The sequence below is a fragment of the Oratosquilla oratoria genome, chromosome 26, assembly GCF_046742065.1.
Source record: "Oratosquilla oratoria isolate Oo_2021 chromosome 26, ASM4674206v1, whole genome shotgun sequence".
Lineage (NCBI taxonomy): Eukaryota > Metazoa > Arthropoda > Malacostraca > Stomatopoda > Squillidae > Oratosquilla > Oratosquilla oratoria.
In genome coordinates, this window is record NC_134802.1 from 54,853,880 (window position 1) to 54,867,636 (window position 13,757).

A 13,757-nucleotide genomic window follows, 5' to 3' on the forward strand; every position below is an offset into this window, starting at 1 on the left:
TGACATCTAACCGCTTTTAGGTATGGTGGTTAATCTCTGCGATTTGTGGAATTACTCTACGGGTATGTCAATATGCTAATTAATTGTTTATGCAATTTGTGAAACTGCTCTAGGGGTTTGTAAGCAAAGTGAAAAACGACAATAACTGCCATAGTAAGAATGTCGACATTCTGGCGAAGGATTATTGAGTAAACTTACAATTTACAAATATCTCCCTTGATCAGTCCCACAATTATGAATATATGTTGAATGGTACGGTATGTAAATCAGATTGTGAGATCTGGGCCCAGTCTTCACTGATGATGACTTAGGTATGACGGGGCCACAGCGAAGCCATTTGAAGCCACCATGACCATCCAAACCTTTTCAGGTAAGTGACCATAACCTCCGAGTCGGATACAATTGGTTTGATCTCTGATAACTGTACTGTCATGGTGGGATCCAAGCTTGAATTGATTAACTGCGGTTCAAACTGTGGTGGGTATCACTCACCATTTTCCCGTAAGCTTTGCAAAGCTTTCCCCCTTTTCATGTATATTTGAATGATGTTTATGCCAATCTGGCTGCGCAAAATCATTGTCTTTTCTGTGCCACTGGGTTAAGTGAACTTGACTTAACTCTAGCCACATTAGTCACTAAAGGATTCACTGGTGCCTGGCAAAGAGGTTATTACAATGGGCTTCCACTGGCTTCACCAGCACCGACATTTGAGAGTTCGTTTAAGTAAATACGACTTCGGTTGCAAGATTTTATTTTTCAAATCTCCAAATACCAAAGTATCTTTTCGTCATATATAACAAAGCTGAATGATGCACTAAGACTGAAAACCTATACATATTAGACATAGCCTACGGTTGAAATGTTCTTAGAAAAAGTTTAAATTTTTGTAAGCGAAGTCATATTCTATTTATTCAAATGGAGGTTGGAGGTAGGATGTGAAAGGAAGAATAGCCCAGTGTGATAACTCCTGAAGTCGGCCTTTTGTGGGAAACGGAAACAAAATTAGATATTGTCTTAAATCAGTTTATATCAAGAGTGCTGATGAGCAACTTTGTTTACAACGAAACTCGTCGATCGTCTGGTTGGTGAAATGGGCGGGAACGCCATTTTTTGTAGATTTTGTTCTGGCTGTCGTGAGATGATTGTATTCAAACGATATGCTTTCTCGATCCATTAATCGATACTCCATTTTGTCTCGAGTCCCTCAGTTGAATAAAATCGTCTGGCGGTTTTAGCCAGAACGATATTTGAGAAAAAATGTGGCTACGTAACTTCCTTTGTTAAAAAAATGGCAGTTCAGTTTTCTAAGCTTACGGAGTACAGGCAGGACCCCTCTCATGCGAGGGGAGGTCTTACGATATAGACTCGTTTCACACGTACCGACTTTTCGCCGTGCGCCGTCCACGACACGACGTCGTGCTTTCAAATAACCATGGGTGTCTATGGATGCTTTCACACGTGGTCGTGATCGTGACATGTGAAAGCGTCCAAAGACATCCGTGGTTATTTGAGAGCACGACGTCGTGTCGTGAGCGGCGCAAAGTCGTTACGTGTGAAAATAGTCTTAACGTCACAATGGTGTTCGTAACACATAAAGGCAGTTCGAATAAGTAACAGTAAAATCAGTAATAGCAAAATAATGATGAAATAAAATCGGGGTTAAGCAGAACAGAATATGGAAAGTTAACAGATCGAAGAGGTGGAATCTGTCAGAGGATCAAATCGAGATCTATATCGTCTCGTTTGTCAAACAAACCTATATCTTTTCTTTGGCTTTTGTCTTTTCTTTTTCCATCGTCCATTGATATATATATATATATATATATATATATATATATATATATATATATAAAAAGAAATATATATATATATATATATATATATATATATATATATATATATATTATACTTTTTTTTTCCAAATCGCTAAGCATCGCGAGGTTGGGATGTTGATTACTAGACTTTTCCAAAAATGTACTTAATTGGTAGTTTGAAAGTATCAGGATCTCCAGTGGTGATTACACTTGGGTAAGATCTTTGCCCTACCCGCTTGATCCACTGTGCCTGTTTCTATACTTACCAAATCAGCAATCAGCACTTCGGGTTGCTGATCAACGGGGTCACTGGATCGTTAAGAGGTCTCGCAGCGTCCAATGGCTGACTCTGGAGTGAGATTTCACTTTATTCTTTGGCCTGACCCTCTGTTCACACAGACCGTCGAGGACGCCCTCGTCCTCGCCCTCTCCCCCTCGTGCCTCGGGAAGGCGAAGAGTTTACAGGATGGGAAGTTCTCCGTGTTTTAGCACGGGTGGCGTTAGATTTCTTTCTTGTTTCACCTTTGGGAATAGTTGAACTGTAGTCGAGATTGCATGATTCTGCGCCTTGGTCTTGTTGAACTGCCCCAGTGCGTTTGTTGCTCTTTGTTTTAGTTTGAGAAGGCGAAGCGTTTGCGAGAGGAGTGACGTCCAAGTCTGCACTGGTTCGAGAATTTATCCGTGTTTTGTTAAAGCTCACATTAGACTTCCTTTTGTCTGATTTGACTTCAGAAGTTGCTGACCTCTTGTCCAGATTGCTCGATTCTGCGACGCGTTCGTGTTCAGCTACTTTTTCAAGGTGGAGTGAGTCAACGATTTTTTTGTCTTCGTTGTTTACTTTGTGTTTTCGTTCTTCTGGATTAGGGTTTTTGTTTCTCGTCTCTTCGGTGGTGGTGTTAAAATTGTCTGCGTTAACTGGAGGCTTGTTGTCGTTGTTGAGGTTGTCATGCCCGGGGCTATTAACTGGTTCCTCAAAGTCTGCAACAGCTCCATCGTCTTTTGATTTTTCAAGTTGGAAATTTTTGGCAGTGGAAGGTTGCCTGTCAAGATTGTCTGGGATGATTTTTCGATCTTCGTAGTGTATTTTGTCTTTTCGTTCTTCTTTTGAACAGAAATTTTCCTTTTTTGTTTGTTCGGTGCTGCACTCAATCGTGTCTGCGTTTACTGAAGACCTGTTTTCGTCCTGAAGGTCGAAGAAGTCTAGGATATTATATACTTCCTCCAGGTCCTTACTGGTTATGTTATCTTTTGTATTTTGAAATTGGAATTCTGCGTCTGGACTACCCACGTCGCATGTGGATTTGTCAGTCGCCAAGTTTTTTCCACTCTGAAAAGATTGATCAGTTTCCTTAGCCAAATCAGAAGATGGATAATGTTCAGACACTTGTGGAACATAGCTACAAATCTCTTTTTGCCGTCCAAAGACTCTTAATTCGTATTCCCATCGTATCCGTCTCCATTCTTTATAATCTGCGTCCAACTCTCGAATAACCCTTACCAGGTTGTTAAAGTCATCACTGCTGTTACTTAAGCTGTTGGGATCGATTGCGTCGCTATCCGTTTGGTGTTGTCCCTCTACAGGAGTAATATTTTTGGCGTGTGCATCCTTATCTGGGAGACTAGTGGAGCAGGCGGAAGCAGTTGGATCAGAAATGGAACTTATGACGGGAATGATTGTGCCATCTGTGTAAGGGGTCGCCTCGTGAACGGAGTGGGAAGTGAAACTCACAGATGTGGAGAAGCTTAGGGATGAGGTGACTGTGACCGAAGTGGCTGTGCTGGCGGTAGTGGTGGTGGTGGTGGTGCCAATGGCAAGAATGGATTTGGTGGTGTCACATGTGAAGGTCCTCGTGCCGGAAACTGAAGTGATAGTGCGAGGGGCCGAGGTGTTGGTGCAAGGGAGGGAGATCTTGGTGCCATTTTTGACGTAAGTGAGAGAGGTTGTGACAGGGGTGGGGGAGATTTTGGTAGGAATGGGGGAGGTTCTGGAAGGCGTACAGAGGGTTGTGGATTGGGAGAGGGTGATGGAGGAAGTGGGGAAGGTAAAGAGGTTGCGATCAGAAGTAAGAGAAACTGTGGGATTGGAAAGGATGTTGGTGGCAGGAACAACTGAACCATTAGAAGGGGTGCAAGTAATGGTGCCCAAAGTAGCAATGTTTGTGCAAGTGGTGCAGTAGACAGCACTGCAGGAAGAAGGGACGGTAGAAGACGATGTAATGATAGTGGCACCAGAGGTGGTGAGGATGGTGTCTGCTGTAAAAGTACCAGAAGTAGTGACAGGGATGGATAGGGTGGCAGTATTGGACGGGGTGGTGGGGCCGTGGGTGGAGACGTCGATGCTGTAGGTGGAGAAGCTAGAGCAAAGAGCGGTGGCGTTGCTGTTCCCTCGAACTAGGCTCCTGTCAGTCTGGGTACAAGAAGAACCTTTCGGCTGAAAGCGCCCCCGGATGCACATCTCGAGCTCTGGAATGTAGAGGTCATCGAGGACGTCTTCGGGACGTCCTGCAAATGATTCTGGCTGGTTGAGCAGAGCAAAGAGTTCCTCCATGTCGTCGGGCGGAGGACTTTTCGACGAAGTGTCGTCGTGGCGGTTAACGGAAACTCTCGGACTCCCGCGACCTTTGATTTGATTCTCGGAGGCTTTAAGATTCTTAAATTTGCGCTCGGGTACTCCTGGGTGCTGAAACCTATGCCTTGAAGTAACCAGGTGGTCGTAGGTGTTCACGGGGATGCTTAGATGCCGAGGCAACCGAACAGGTCGATTTGAGCCCATGTAAGGCGAAGCATCGTATCCTGTAGTTTGGTTCTTGTGCATAGGAGATAAAGGTCGGCCAGGAGCAGGATTTATGAAAGGAGACCGGTAAATATGAGGATATGAATTAGTCGGACGAGGAGGAAGAGGGTGTCTCTGCGTTGGTAAGGGCCAACGGGCATACATGGGCTCTTGAGCTGGAACTGGGTTCTGGGAGGGGAACGGATATCTTGAGGTCGGGAACTCCATGCCTGATACCCTGTGGGAACCAACTTGACTTCCAAAGAGATTATTTTGAGCTGGAACTGGGTTCTGGGAGGGGAACGGATATCTTGAGGTCGGGAACTCCATGCCCGATACCCTGTGGGAACCAACTTGACTTCCAAAGAGATTATTTATAGGTTCCCTCGGAAGTCCCTCTCTCATATAAGTATCCTGTTGTAAGAACGGGCCCAGTCCATGACCTCCTGTGGCTCCTTGTGCGTATTGCCTTTCATTAGAAGGACCTAGAGATCTATTTGTCCTGTAGAAACTCTGTTGAGGATATGGAGCCATGTTTGAGTATCCATGGCTCTCCATGTTGCTGTTTGTGTACTGCCTGTCACTAAAAAGACCTGGAGGTCCGTAACGGTGATTTTGTACAGGCGGACCCCAGCTCGAGTACCCACGACCTTCTGGAAGACCAAAAAGTCGCGTCTGCCATGAGGTCGGAGGGTTTGTGAACCCGAAAGGAGCCCTGCAAGGGTAGTTTGGACTTTGGTTTCCGAATTGAAACCCACGATACCAGCCGGGTCTTGGGTATTGAAACCCACGATACAAGCCGGGTCTCGGGTATTGTGCCCTCGGACGCAATGGGACTTTCTTGTTGACAGGATGATATCCCGTCGGTCGACCTCCTTCAGGTTGCGTCTTCCAGGGCGGCGGCGTTCGAGGACCAGGGCGACTGGAGTCGAGTGCCCCAGGGATCGAGGCCCCCGAGGGATTGTCGGTCCCACCGCTGATCTGTTGCGACTCAGAATTCATCCCTGAGGTTGGTTTCAGATGGCTATTGTTGTTGTTGCTCAGGTCTATAGATTGTTATCAAGAGGATGCTTTGGATTGAGACCGTGATGTCGTCTCGTCCAGTTGTTCGCTGTCGATCCTTCGACTCGTCGAATTACTCGCCAAAGAATCAATGACTCGTCGAACTACTCGCCGAAGAATCAATGACTTGTCGAATTACTTGCCGAAGACCTGGCGATCTGCGCAGTTAGGTCTGCTATCTGTCCAAAAGTAAGTATAGGGAATGAATATAGAAAAAAATATATAGGACAAATATCACCCACAATGTAAGTTAAATTATCAAGCTCCAATGGCTACTTTAATGATCTTGTTCTGGATCACGTGAGGTGATTTCACGCAGCGTAGCTTGTTGGGGCGCTCCGTATCGGATCGCCGCACCCTTTAGACCCTGTTCACACTAGCGGTTTGAACCACGTCGGTTCAATTACAATGTAAGTTAATGAAGGCGTTCGCACATAACCGCGCAGTTTTTCCTTAACCATGCAGTACCGCCGCGGTTTCCGCGCGGTTCATAACGCTAGTGTGAATAGGGCCTTAGAGCTGGACTCAACGGGGTCCATCGAGTATTGAATCTACTGTTTTGACCCGAAGATGGACCGGCAACTTCTTCCTGTCCAAAACCAGTCAGTGCTCGCAGTAATGGATTCAAATTGGACAAATTTAGATTAAGAAGGAAATAAGCAAGAATTGGTTTACCAATAGAGTGGTTAACGGATAGAATAGACTTAGTAACTATGTAGTTAGTGAGTGCTGGAACTATCGGTTGTTTTAAGAAAAGGTTAGATAACTTTATGGATAGGTATGCCAAGTGGTAATGGACATGGAACTACCTACTGCTGGCCTTATGGTCTCTTGCAGTCTGCTTCATTCTTAAGTTCCTTTTCCAAATTGGTGAGATGGTTCGTATCTAAGGCGAAGAGTACGACCTCAGCATTGTCTGTGCCTAACGGGCCGACCAAAATTGTTTTTCAAAAAAATTGTGGCGAAAAAGAAAATGGGATTAAGAAAATTTGGATAGGTAACCTATAGGTCAAGGAAATTGCTATTAGTTTGACGGTAAGTCGGAGTCTCTCTCTCTCTCTCTCTCTCTCTCTCTCTCTCTCTCTCTCTCTCTCTCTCTCCCTTTTGCACGCACACACACACACACACTCGGTGGCGCGGTTAGTAGAGTCCCCGACTATTACTACGGCGGTCCGGGTTCGAATCCTGTCCAGGGCTGAAATAATTTCAGTATCGCTGCGCTTCGAGTCGTTACTCCAACTCTCGTGGGCAGGGAGTTGGGTGTGTGTGTGCGTGTATGGTCACAGCATTACCCATAGATCGGTCAAAGGAGCTCTGAGCTCTCTTCCGGGAGGGAAATAGTTGTCGATCACGAGTCCAACACGTGATCCAAAGATCAAGGTGAATCACACACACACACACACATGCGGCTGTCGTATTTCCTGAGTGAGCGTAGACAATGTGTCTGGTTTAATGGCTCGATCTCTATCCCACAACCTGTGGAGTCCCTCAAGGGACCAAGATGGGACCGTTGTGCTACCTAATGTTAATTAACGATGCTCTAGCTGGCAGTTCTAATCACTGGAAATACGATGACGACTCAGCTGTTGGCATCACCGTTGACAACACAGCTCCTGACTACTCTCCACTCCAGGCTATTCTTGACAAGCTACAAGCCTGGACGACTGACAACCATGTGACCATTAACAGTACAAAAACGGTCACCATGCACTTCTGCACATCAAAGAAGGATGTACCTGCTCCAAATGTCACAATCGGCACCCAACCTCTCCAAGTAGTCAAGTCCACTAAATTACTGGGAATCACTATTGATGACCAACTGGACTGGAAGCAGCATGTGACAAACACCGTCAGAGCAGCATCTTATCGACTATACATGCTGCGAAGGCTGAGATCACTTGGAACACCAGAGAAGGAGTTGAAGAATATATATTCCACCTTTATTCTGCCTAAACTCTGCTATGCATCTCCAGCCTGGACCCCCTCCATCAACCTCACTCAGGAACGCCAGCTAGAAAAGGTACAGAAAAGGGCATGCAAAATCATCCTAGGCTCCTCTTATTCCAACTACGAGGTTTCTCTGACCATCCTTAACCTGTCCAGACTCTCTGACCACCACAGGGAGACACTAAGAAAATTTGGCCTCAAGCTATTATGTCATCCTCACCACCGTGACCGCTACCGTCGGAAGCTGACTGTCCTGCCCGGGCCACAAGACATCACAATAGACTCAAGCCTTTCAAAGCACCATGCACAGACAAATATAAACACAATCCCATACCTTCTATTGTACACTTATTAAACAACATCTAACCCAAACATCATATTAACACTAAGACGCATGTTTTATATATTTGTATAGCGCACAATCACTTCAGCATCATAATATGTATAAGTAATCATTTATTATGTACCATCTATGTTAATCCCTTTTAACTTAATATGTGTTTTTTCAGCCTTCGGCTACTATTTTTCTCTCCCTCTCTCCCTCCCTCTCTCGCTATATCTCTCTCTGTCTCCCTCTCTCTCTAACGATCACTAAAGTTGTTTCTGAAAATGGCTATACAGTGCCTCTGGACAAAGAGTCCCAACTTTATCTCCAACACATTTAGTTCCATGTGTTCTTTCCAAGTTACACAAAAATAATCCCCAGAATTTCATGTAAAAGTCTGGCGCATATGATTCGTGTTTTTTTTCCCCCTAGTGAAAATCTGATAGTCACGCATTTTTCATATCATGGCCTAGGGACTACTGCCTAGTTCTATCTCTCTCTCTCTCTCTTTCTCTCTCTTTGACAGGCAATGCGGAGGTACGCACACGCTCTCTGACAACTTTCGAGATACTGGTGGCATGATGCTTTATTTTTATTTTTTATTCTCTTATACTTAACTATTCATCTATTCGTATATACATATATATATATTATATATATATATATATGTATATATATATGTATATAGATATATATATAAGTATATGTGTGTGTGTGTGTGTGTGTGTGTGTGTGTGTGTGTGTTTATATACATATATATGTTTATTTTATCTATCTATTTATTAATGAATTTATTTATTCTTGTTTTAAAACCAAAGAACGTTTTTCAGTGAAGGGACGGACGTGTATCCAAAATGGAGTCTGAATCAAGACAATATATTGGTAAAAAAAAATCTACTCACTAGAATTAAATCGTTTGGTATTAGCCAGAAAAAATACATCATGTAAGCCAATGTAGTGAAAGGATTACTCTTATATCAGACAAGGTATGCTTCTGACTTTCATCAAATCTTCGTTTTCTAATAAAAACAAATAAAATATTACTGTCTGTGATACTTTGTTTAATATAGCGACGCTGTCAAGGACGTTTCAACGTACAATAAAGATACTGCGTTCAAAGTCAAACGAATTTTCCCGGCAAATATTGGAAATGTCCAGTGAGATAAAAACTGTGAACGACACGTAGTAGCCTACAGTTTTTTAAAAACCGCTCCAATGTGTCGGGTATCACCACAGAAAATTTTAAATGGGAAAGCGGTACATTTTCTACCCTTCATATTAAATAAAGTTGTGATTTTTTCGGCTATACAAACCCACGCGCTGGTGACGTTAGAGTGACGAGGCGGAATGTCGACAATATACGGGCCACTCATGACGAAGATGACGACGACTCGAAGAACTACAAGTCCCGGCGTAAGAGAACCCGGAAATGTTGTGCGGGATGAAGTGACGTGCACTTTCTCGTTTCATCTTGGTTTATTTTGTCTTAATACCTCATTCAGGGACACCCCTACGACTCAGAGGCACGCACTAATCTTTCATGACTGGACGCTAACCGTCACTCAAAGATGATGATTTTTAACTTGAACCCTCCCTCCTTAATGCCACCCTCATTAACCAGCCATTTTCGGTGCTTAGAGGTTTCACTCAATTAAATAAAATCGCTTGGCGGTAGCTGAGTTAAACACTAAAACCCTAAATCGTGGCGAATAATTGAATTTTAATGAAGTCGCAGGAAATACCTGAAATGCCACAAGAGAGCCACTCTAGTCCATTGAAAATTGGCTTGCGCGCTGGGTATCCGAAAATTATGGATATTGTGATACTTTCCTATTTGCTAAGTCACTTTTTTTATATATAATTTCTCCTAGCCGTGAGTTGTAGTCTCGTCCAAGCATTAATGGCGGTGCTTTTGATAAGAAAAAGTGCAAGTTATGAACATATTTTATGGTTAACATATACATATATATAATGTGTGTGTGTGCGTATGTATGTACAAATTGACAAAAAATATACAAGTTCCTCTCAGTTTGCAGATGATTTGTTTTATGGGGGGTGGGGGGGAAGGCAAGTCTTCTTTGTGCCTTTCACTCCCCTTCCTTTGACCACCTCCTTCAATCATGCCACTATCCCTGTTTTAATCAATCAATCAAATCCTCCATCCTGAGTCCACTGCTGAGCAAAGGCCTCCTTCATACCATTCCATGATTCAACACGACCGCGCCAACCTCTGCCACGTCACCCTGCAAACTTCTCTATCTCGTCTCTCCACCTTCTGTCTGGTCTCCCTCTTCCACGCTTCCTACCTCGCGGCGTCCATTCAGTAACACACTTGCTCCATCGCTCGTCAGTCATTCGTACTAATATACCTGCCTAATTCCACTTCCTCTCTTTTACCGCCTCCACAATATCTTTCACTCTAGTCTGCTCTCTCACCCAACTTGCTCTCTTTCGGTCTTTTAGCGTTATTCCCATCATTGATCTCTCCATTCTCCTCTGTGCACTCCTTAGCTTATTGGTTGGAAAGTGTTTGGTAAGTATAATAAAATCCTGAGAGGCTCTCTACCTCTATGTCTGAAACATAAAGTTTACAATCGATGCATTCTGCCAGCAATAATCTACGGGTGTGAGATTTGGAAACTGACGTCATTCCTCCTTAATTGTAACCTGTTTACATATACCTCAATGTATCAGATTTCTTAAAAGAAAAAAATGGAAATACAAATATTATGGCATCGTGTGAAACCTAAGAATTAGTATTTGTAGCATAATGTCGACATTCCATTTTTCGCATTTGTTTTCAATAGCACAATCCATAAGTATCAATGGCGTTTTATTCCACAGTGAATATATAATGCAGAACTCACCAGCAACAAATTAACAAAAATTAATAGATCAATTGATAAGAGCTTTTGTAAAAAACACTCCTGTTCCCATATCGATGTGTTGAAAATACATTCGAAATGTAAAACTCTCACATCTCAAGACGAATCTTACAAGTCATAGATTTTTATGTATAATTAACCAAGAGCATTGACGGATCCAGGGGGGGGGGCTGAGGGGGACTGAAGCTCCCCCACTCCCCCCCAAAAATAGTTCTTTCAGTTACCTCATGGCAGAGATAAAGAAATTTGCCTCGTGTACACAGGTACGAGGTAGAAAGCAGTATCAAAGTGGCAGATTCCCCAGCATTTAACAAAACACTTCAGTAAGAATAATTGGAAAGATATTCAACACATTATTGAGGGTAAATCTTTAAAAGATGTAAGATTAAGTATTATCTTTGCCCCATATTTTGAAAGAAACTAAATCAAGTGAGGACATATACTTCAATTCATATTCACAATTATCGTATTCATGGTACAGAGTACATCTGCTTAAAAACGTCATCTATATTTACAAAATTCAGGGTACCCCCCAAAAACGTCATCTATATTTATAAAATTCAGGCTAGCCTCCCCCTCAAAAAAAAAAAAATATATATATATATATATATATATATATACACATATATGATCCTGGATCCGCCACTAGCTAAGAGGAACGGCAGGATACATTAAAAATGAAGAGAAAAAATAATTTAGAAAAATACTGGTGTCTCGAATATCGTATCAAAAATAGACAATATAAGACAGATCAATTGCTTTACTTTGTATAAGAGAAAGTGTAACGAAAGCAGGAGTGACCAGCAAAATGTCGACAGAATATCCCAACATGAGAAGAGACTACAGAGGTCTGTTCCCAGCAAAGAACCCGAAAATATCATTATTTACTATTTACCTGTTCGTTTATTGTTTAACTTTACCTATTTATTTATTTTATTTATTGTTATTTATATCATTATTTGTATATATTTGTTTATCATTGTTATATTTTTTCGCATCCGGCCTAGTTATGGACCAAAAGGTCTCCTGTCAGCATGCTCCGCCTTTGTAGAATAAACACTCGCCACGTTGATTTGAAATTAGGGAATAAAGTAGAATCACACGTTTGATATAAAACATTAAATTGGAACAGCTAGACCTGCTGACGACGCTACAGACTAAGAAATCCCATGAGTTTTTATTATTGTATTTTATCATTGCAATTGGTATATATATGTATCATCATTATTATTATTTCTATCATTGCTATTGTTGTTACCATTATTATCATTGTTATTACTATTGTTGTTTTTATTATTATTATTATCATTATTATCATTATTATTATTATTATTATTATTATTATTATTATTATTATTATTATCATCATCATCATTATTGATATTACTATTATTATTATTATTGTTACAGTATTATTGTTGTTGTTATTATTGTTATTATTATTGTTGTTGTTGTTGATCTGATCCCCAAAACTAAACTTCAAAATAAGATCTAGCGGCGATAGGCATTTAAGGAGTGGAAAAGGTGATCACCTCACCTGAACCATAATTTGACTGATGACGTCATAATGCGCTTTAGCATCCAGTATTGGTCTTACGCGACGTCCCTTTAGAATCATTCGCCTTTTCTATCATTAGAAAGTAGAATATTACTAACTTTGAATTAATTATAACAAATCTTAATAAACCACAAATGATTGTAATAGAACAACTGATCTTACACTAACGTACTTTTCCCCCAACTCCACACCTCATCAGTAGCAAAGATGGTTATAGTCTTAATCAAGATTTGGGCTACAATTTTTTACTTAACTAATTCTGTGACCTTATTTAGCTAAAGGACTGTGGACTGAAAGGTCTAAAAGAGCTCGTCTACAAAATCGTACTTACGATTGTTGCTGATTAGGATGTATAAAATAGATGGAGATGATCTGCGATTAATGTTTACTTTTACGGGCTTGCGTCAACTAAAGGCATTATTTATTCTAAATACGATTATCAAACTAAATTCATAAATAATTATTCATATTACAAATATTAGTAATTACAAGTTTAAATCTCATAAAAAATATAGTCGTTTTATATTGTGGAACCGGAAATATATTGTAAAGAAAATCAAATATGTTACTAAAAACGTCATGACGTCAAGTCGCTCAATTTGCAAACAGACGTTTTTGTGTGTGCATTTCCTAAGTTTTATTTATTAAAACTGAATGTTACAAAATAAGGATTAGTTATTGTAGAATTTCGTTTATTTGTGTAATTTCTTATTTGTGCGTGCGCGTGTGTGTGTGTGTGTGTGTGTGTATGTGTGTGGTCTTGGATCACGTGCTGGACTCGTGATAAACAGTTATTACCTTCCCGGATGAATTTTCAAAACTCATATATGACCCGATCTGTGTGCGTGTGTGTGTGTATTAACCTAGTATTTACCTAGTTGTATTTTACGGGAAGGGGAGCTATGTTCGTGGTGTGTGTGATTCACCTTGGTCTTTGGATCACGTGTTGGACTTGTGATCGACAGCTGTTTCCCTCCCGGAAGAGAGCTCAGAGCTCATATGACCGATCTATGAGTAATGATGTGACCTTTGACGCACACACACACCCAACTCCCCGTTCACTAGAGTTGGAGTAACGACTCGAGGCGCAGCGGTACTGAAATTATTTCAGCCCTGGACAGGATTCGAACCCGGACCGCCGTAGTGACAGTCAGTCTACCAACCGCGCCACAGAGTCGTGTGTGTGTATGATTCACCTTGGTCTTTGGATCACGTGTTGGACTCGTGATCGACAACTATTTCCCTCCCGGAAGAGAGCTAAGAGCTCGTACGACCGATCTATGGATAATGCTATGACCTTACACGCACACACACACACCCAACTCCCCGCCCACGAGAGTTGGAGTAACGACTCGAAGCGCAGCGATACTGAAATAATTTCGGCCCTGGGCAG

The 13,757-nt window shown here is 41.8% G+C and overlaps 1 protein-coding gene across 1 annotated transcript; it reads right to left on the reverse strand.

The window, feature by feature from the left end:
• Positions 1 to 1,949: 1,949 nt before the first annotated feature.
• On the reverse strand, positions 1,950 to 12,788 carry LOC143039229 (uncharacterized). Its single transcript, XM_076209095.1, has 2 exons — positions 12,696 to 12,788; positions 1,950 to 5,828 (listed from the first exon to the last, which is right to left on the reverse strand). Exon 2 carries the CDS (start codon positions 5,587 to 5,589, stop codon positions 2,206 to 2,208), a length of 3,384 nt encoding a protein of 1,127 aa, XP_076065210.1. The 5' UTR covers positions 5,590 to 5,828; positions 12,696 to 12,788; the 3' UTR covers positions 1,950 to 2,205.
• Positions 12,789 to 13,757: the final 969 nt, after the last annotated feature.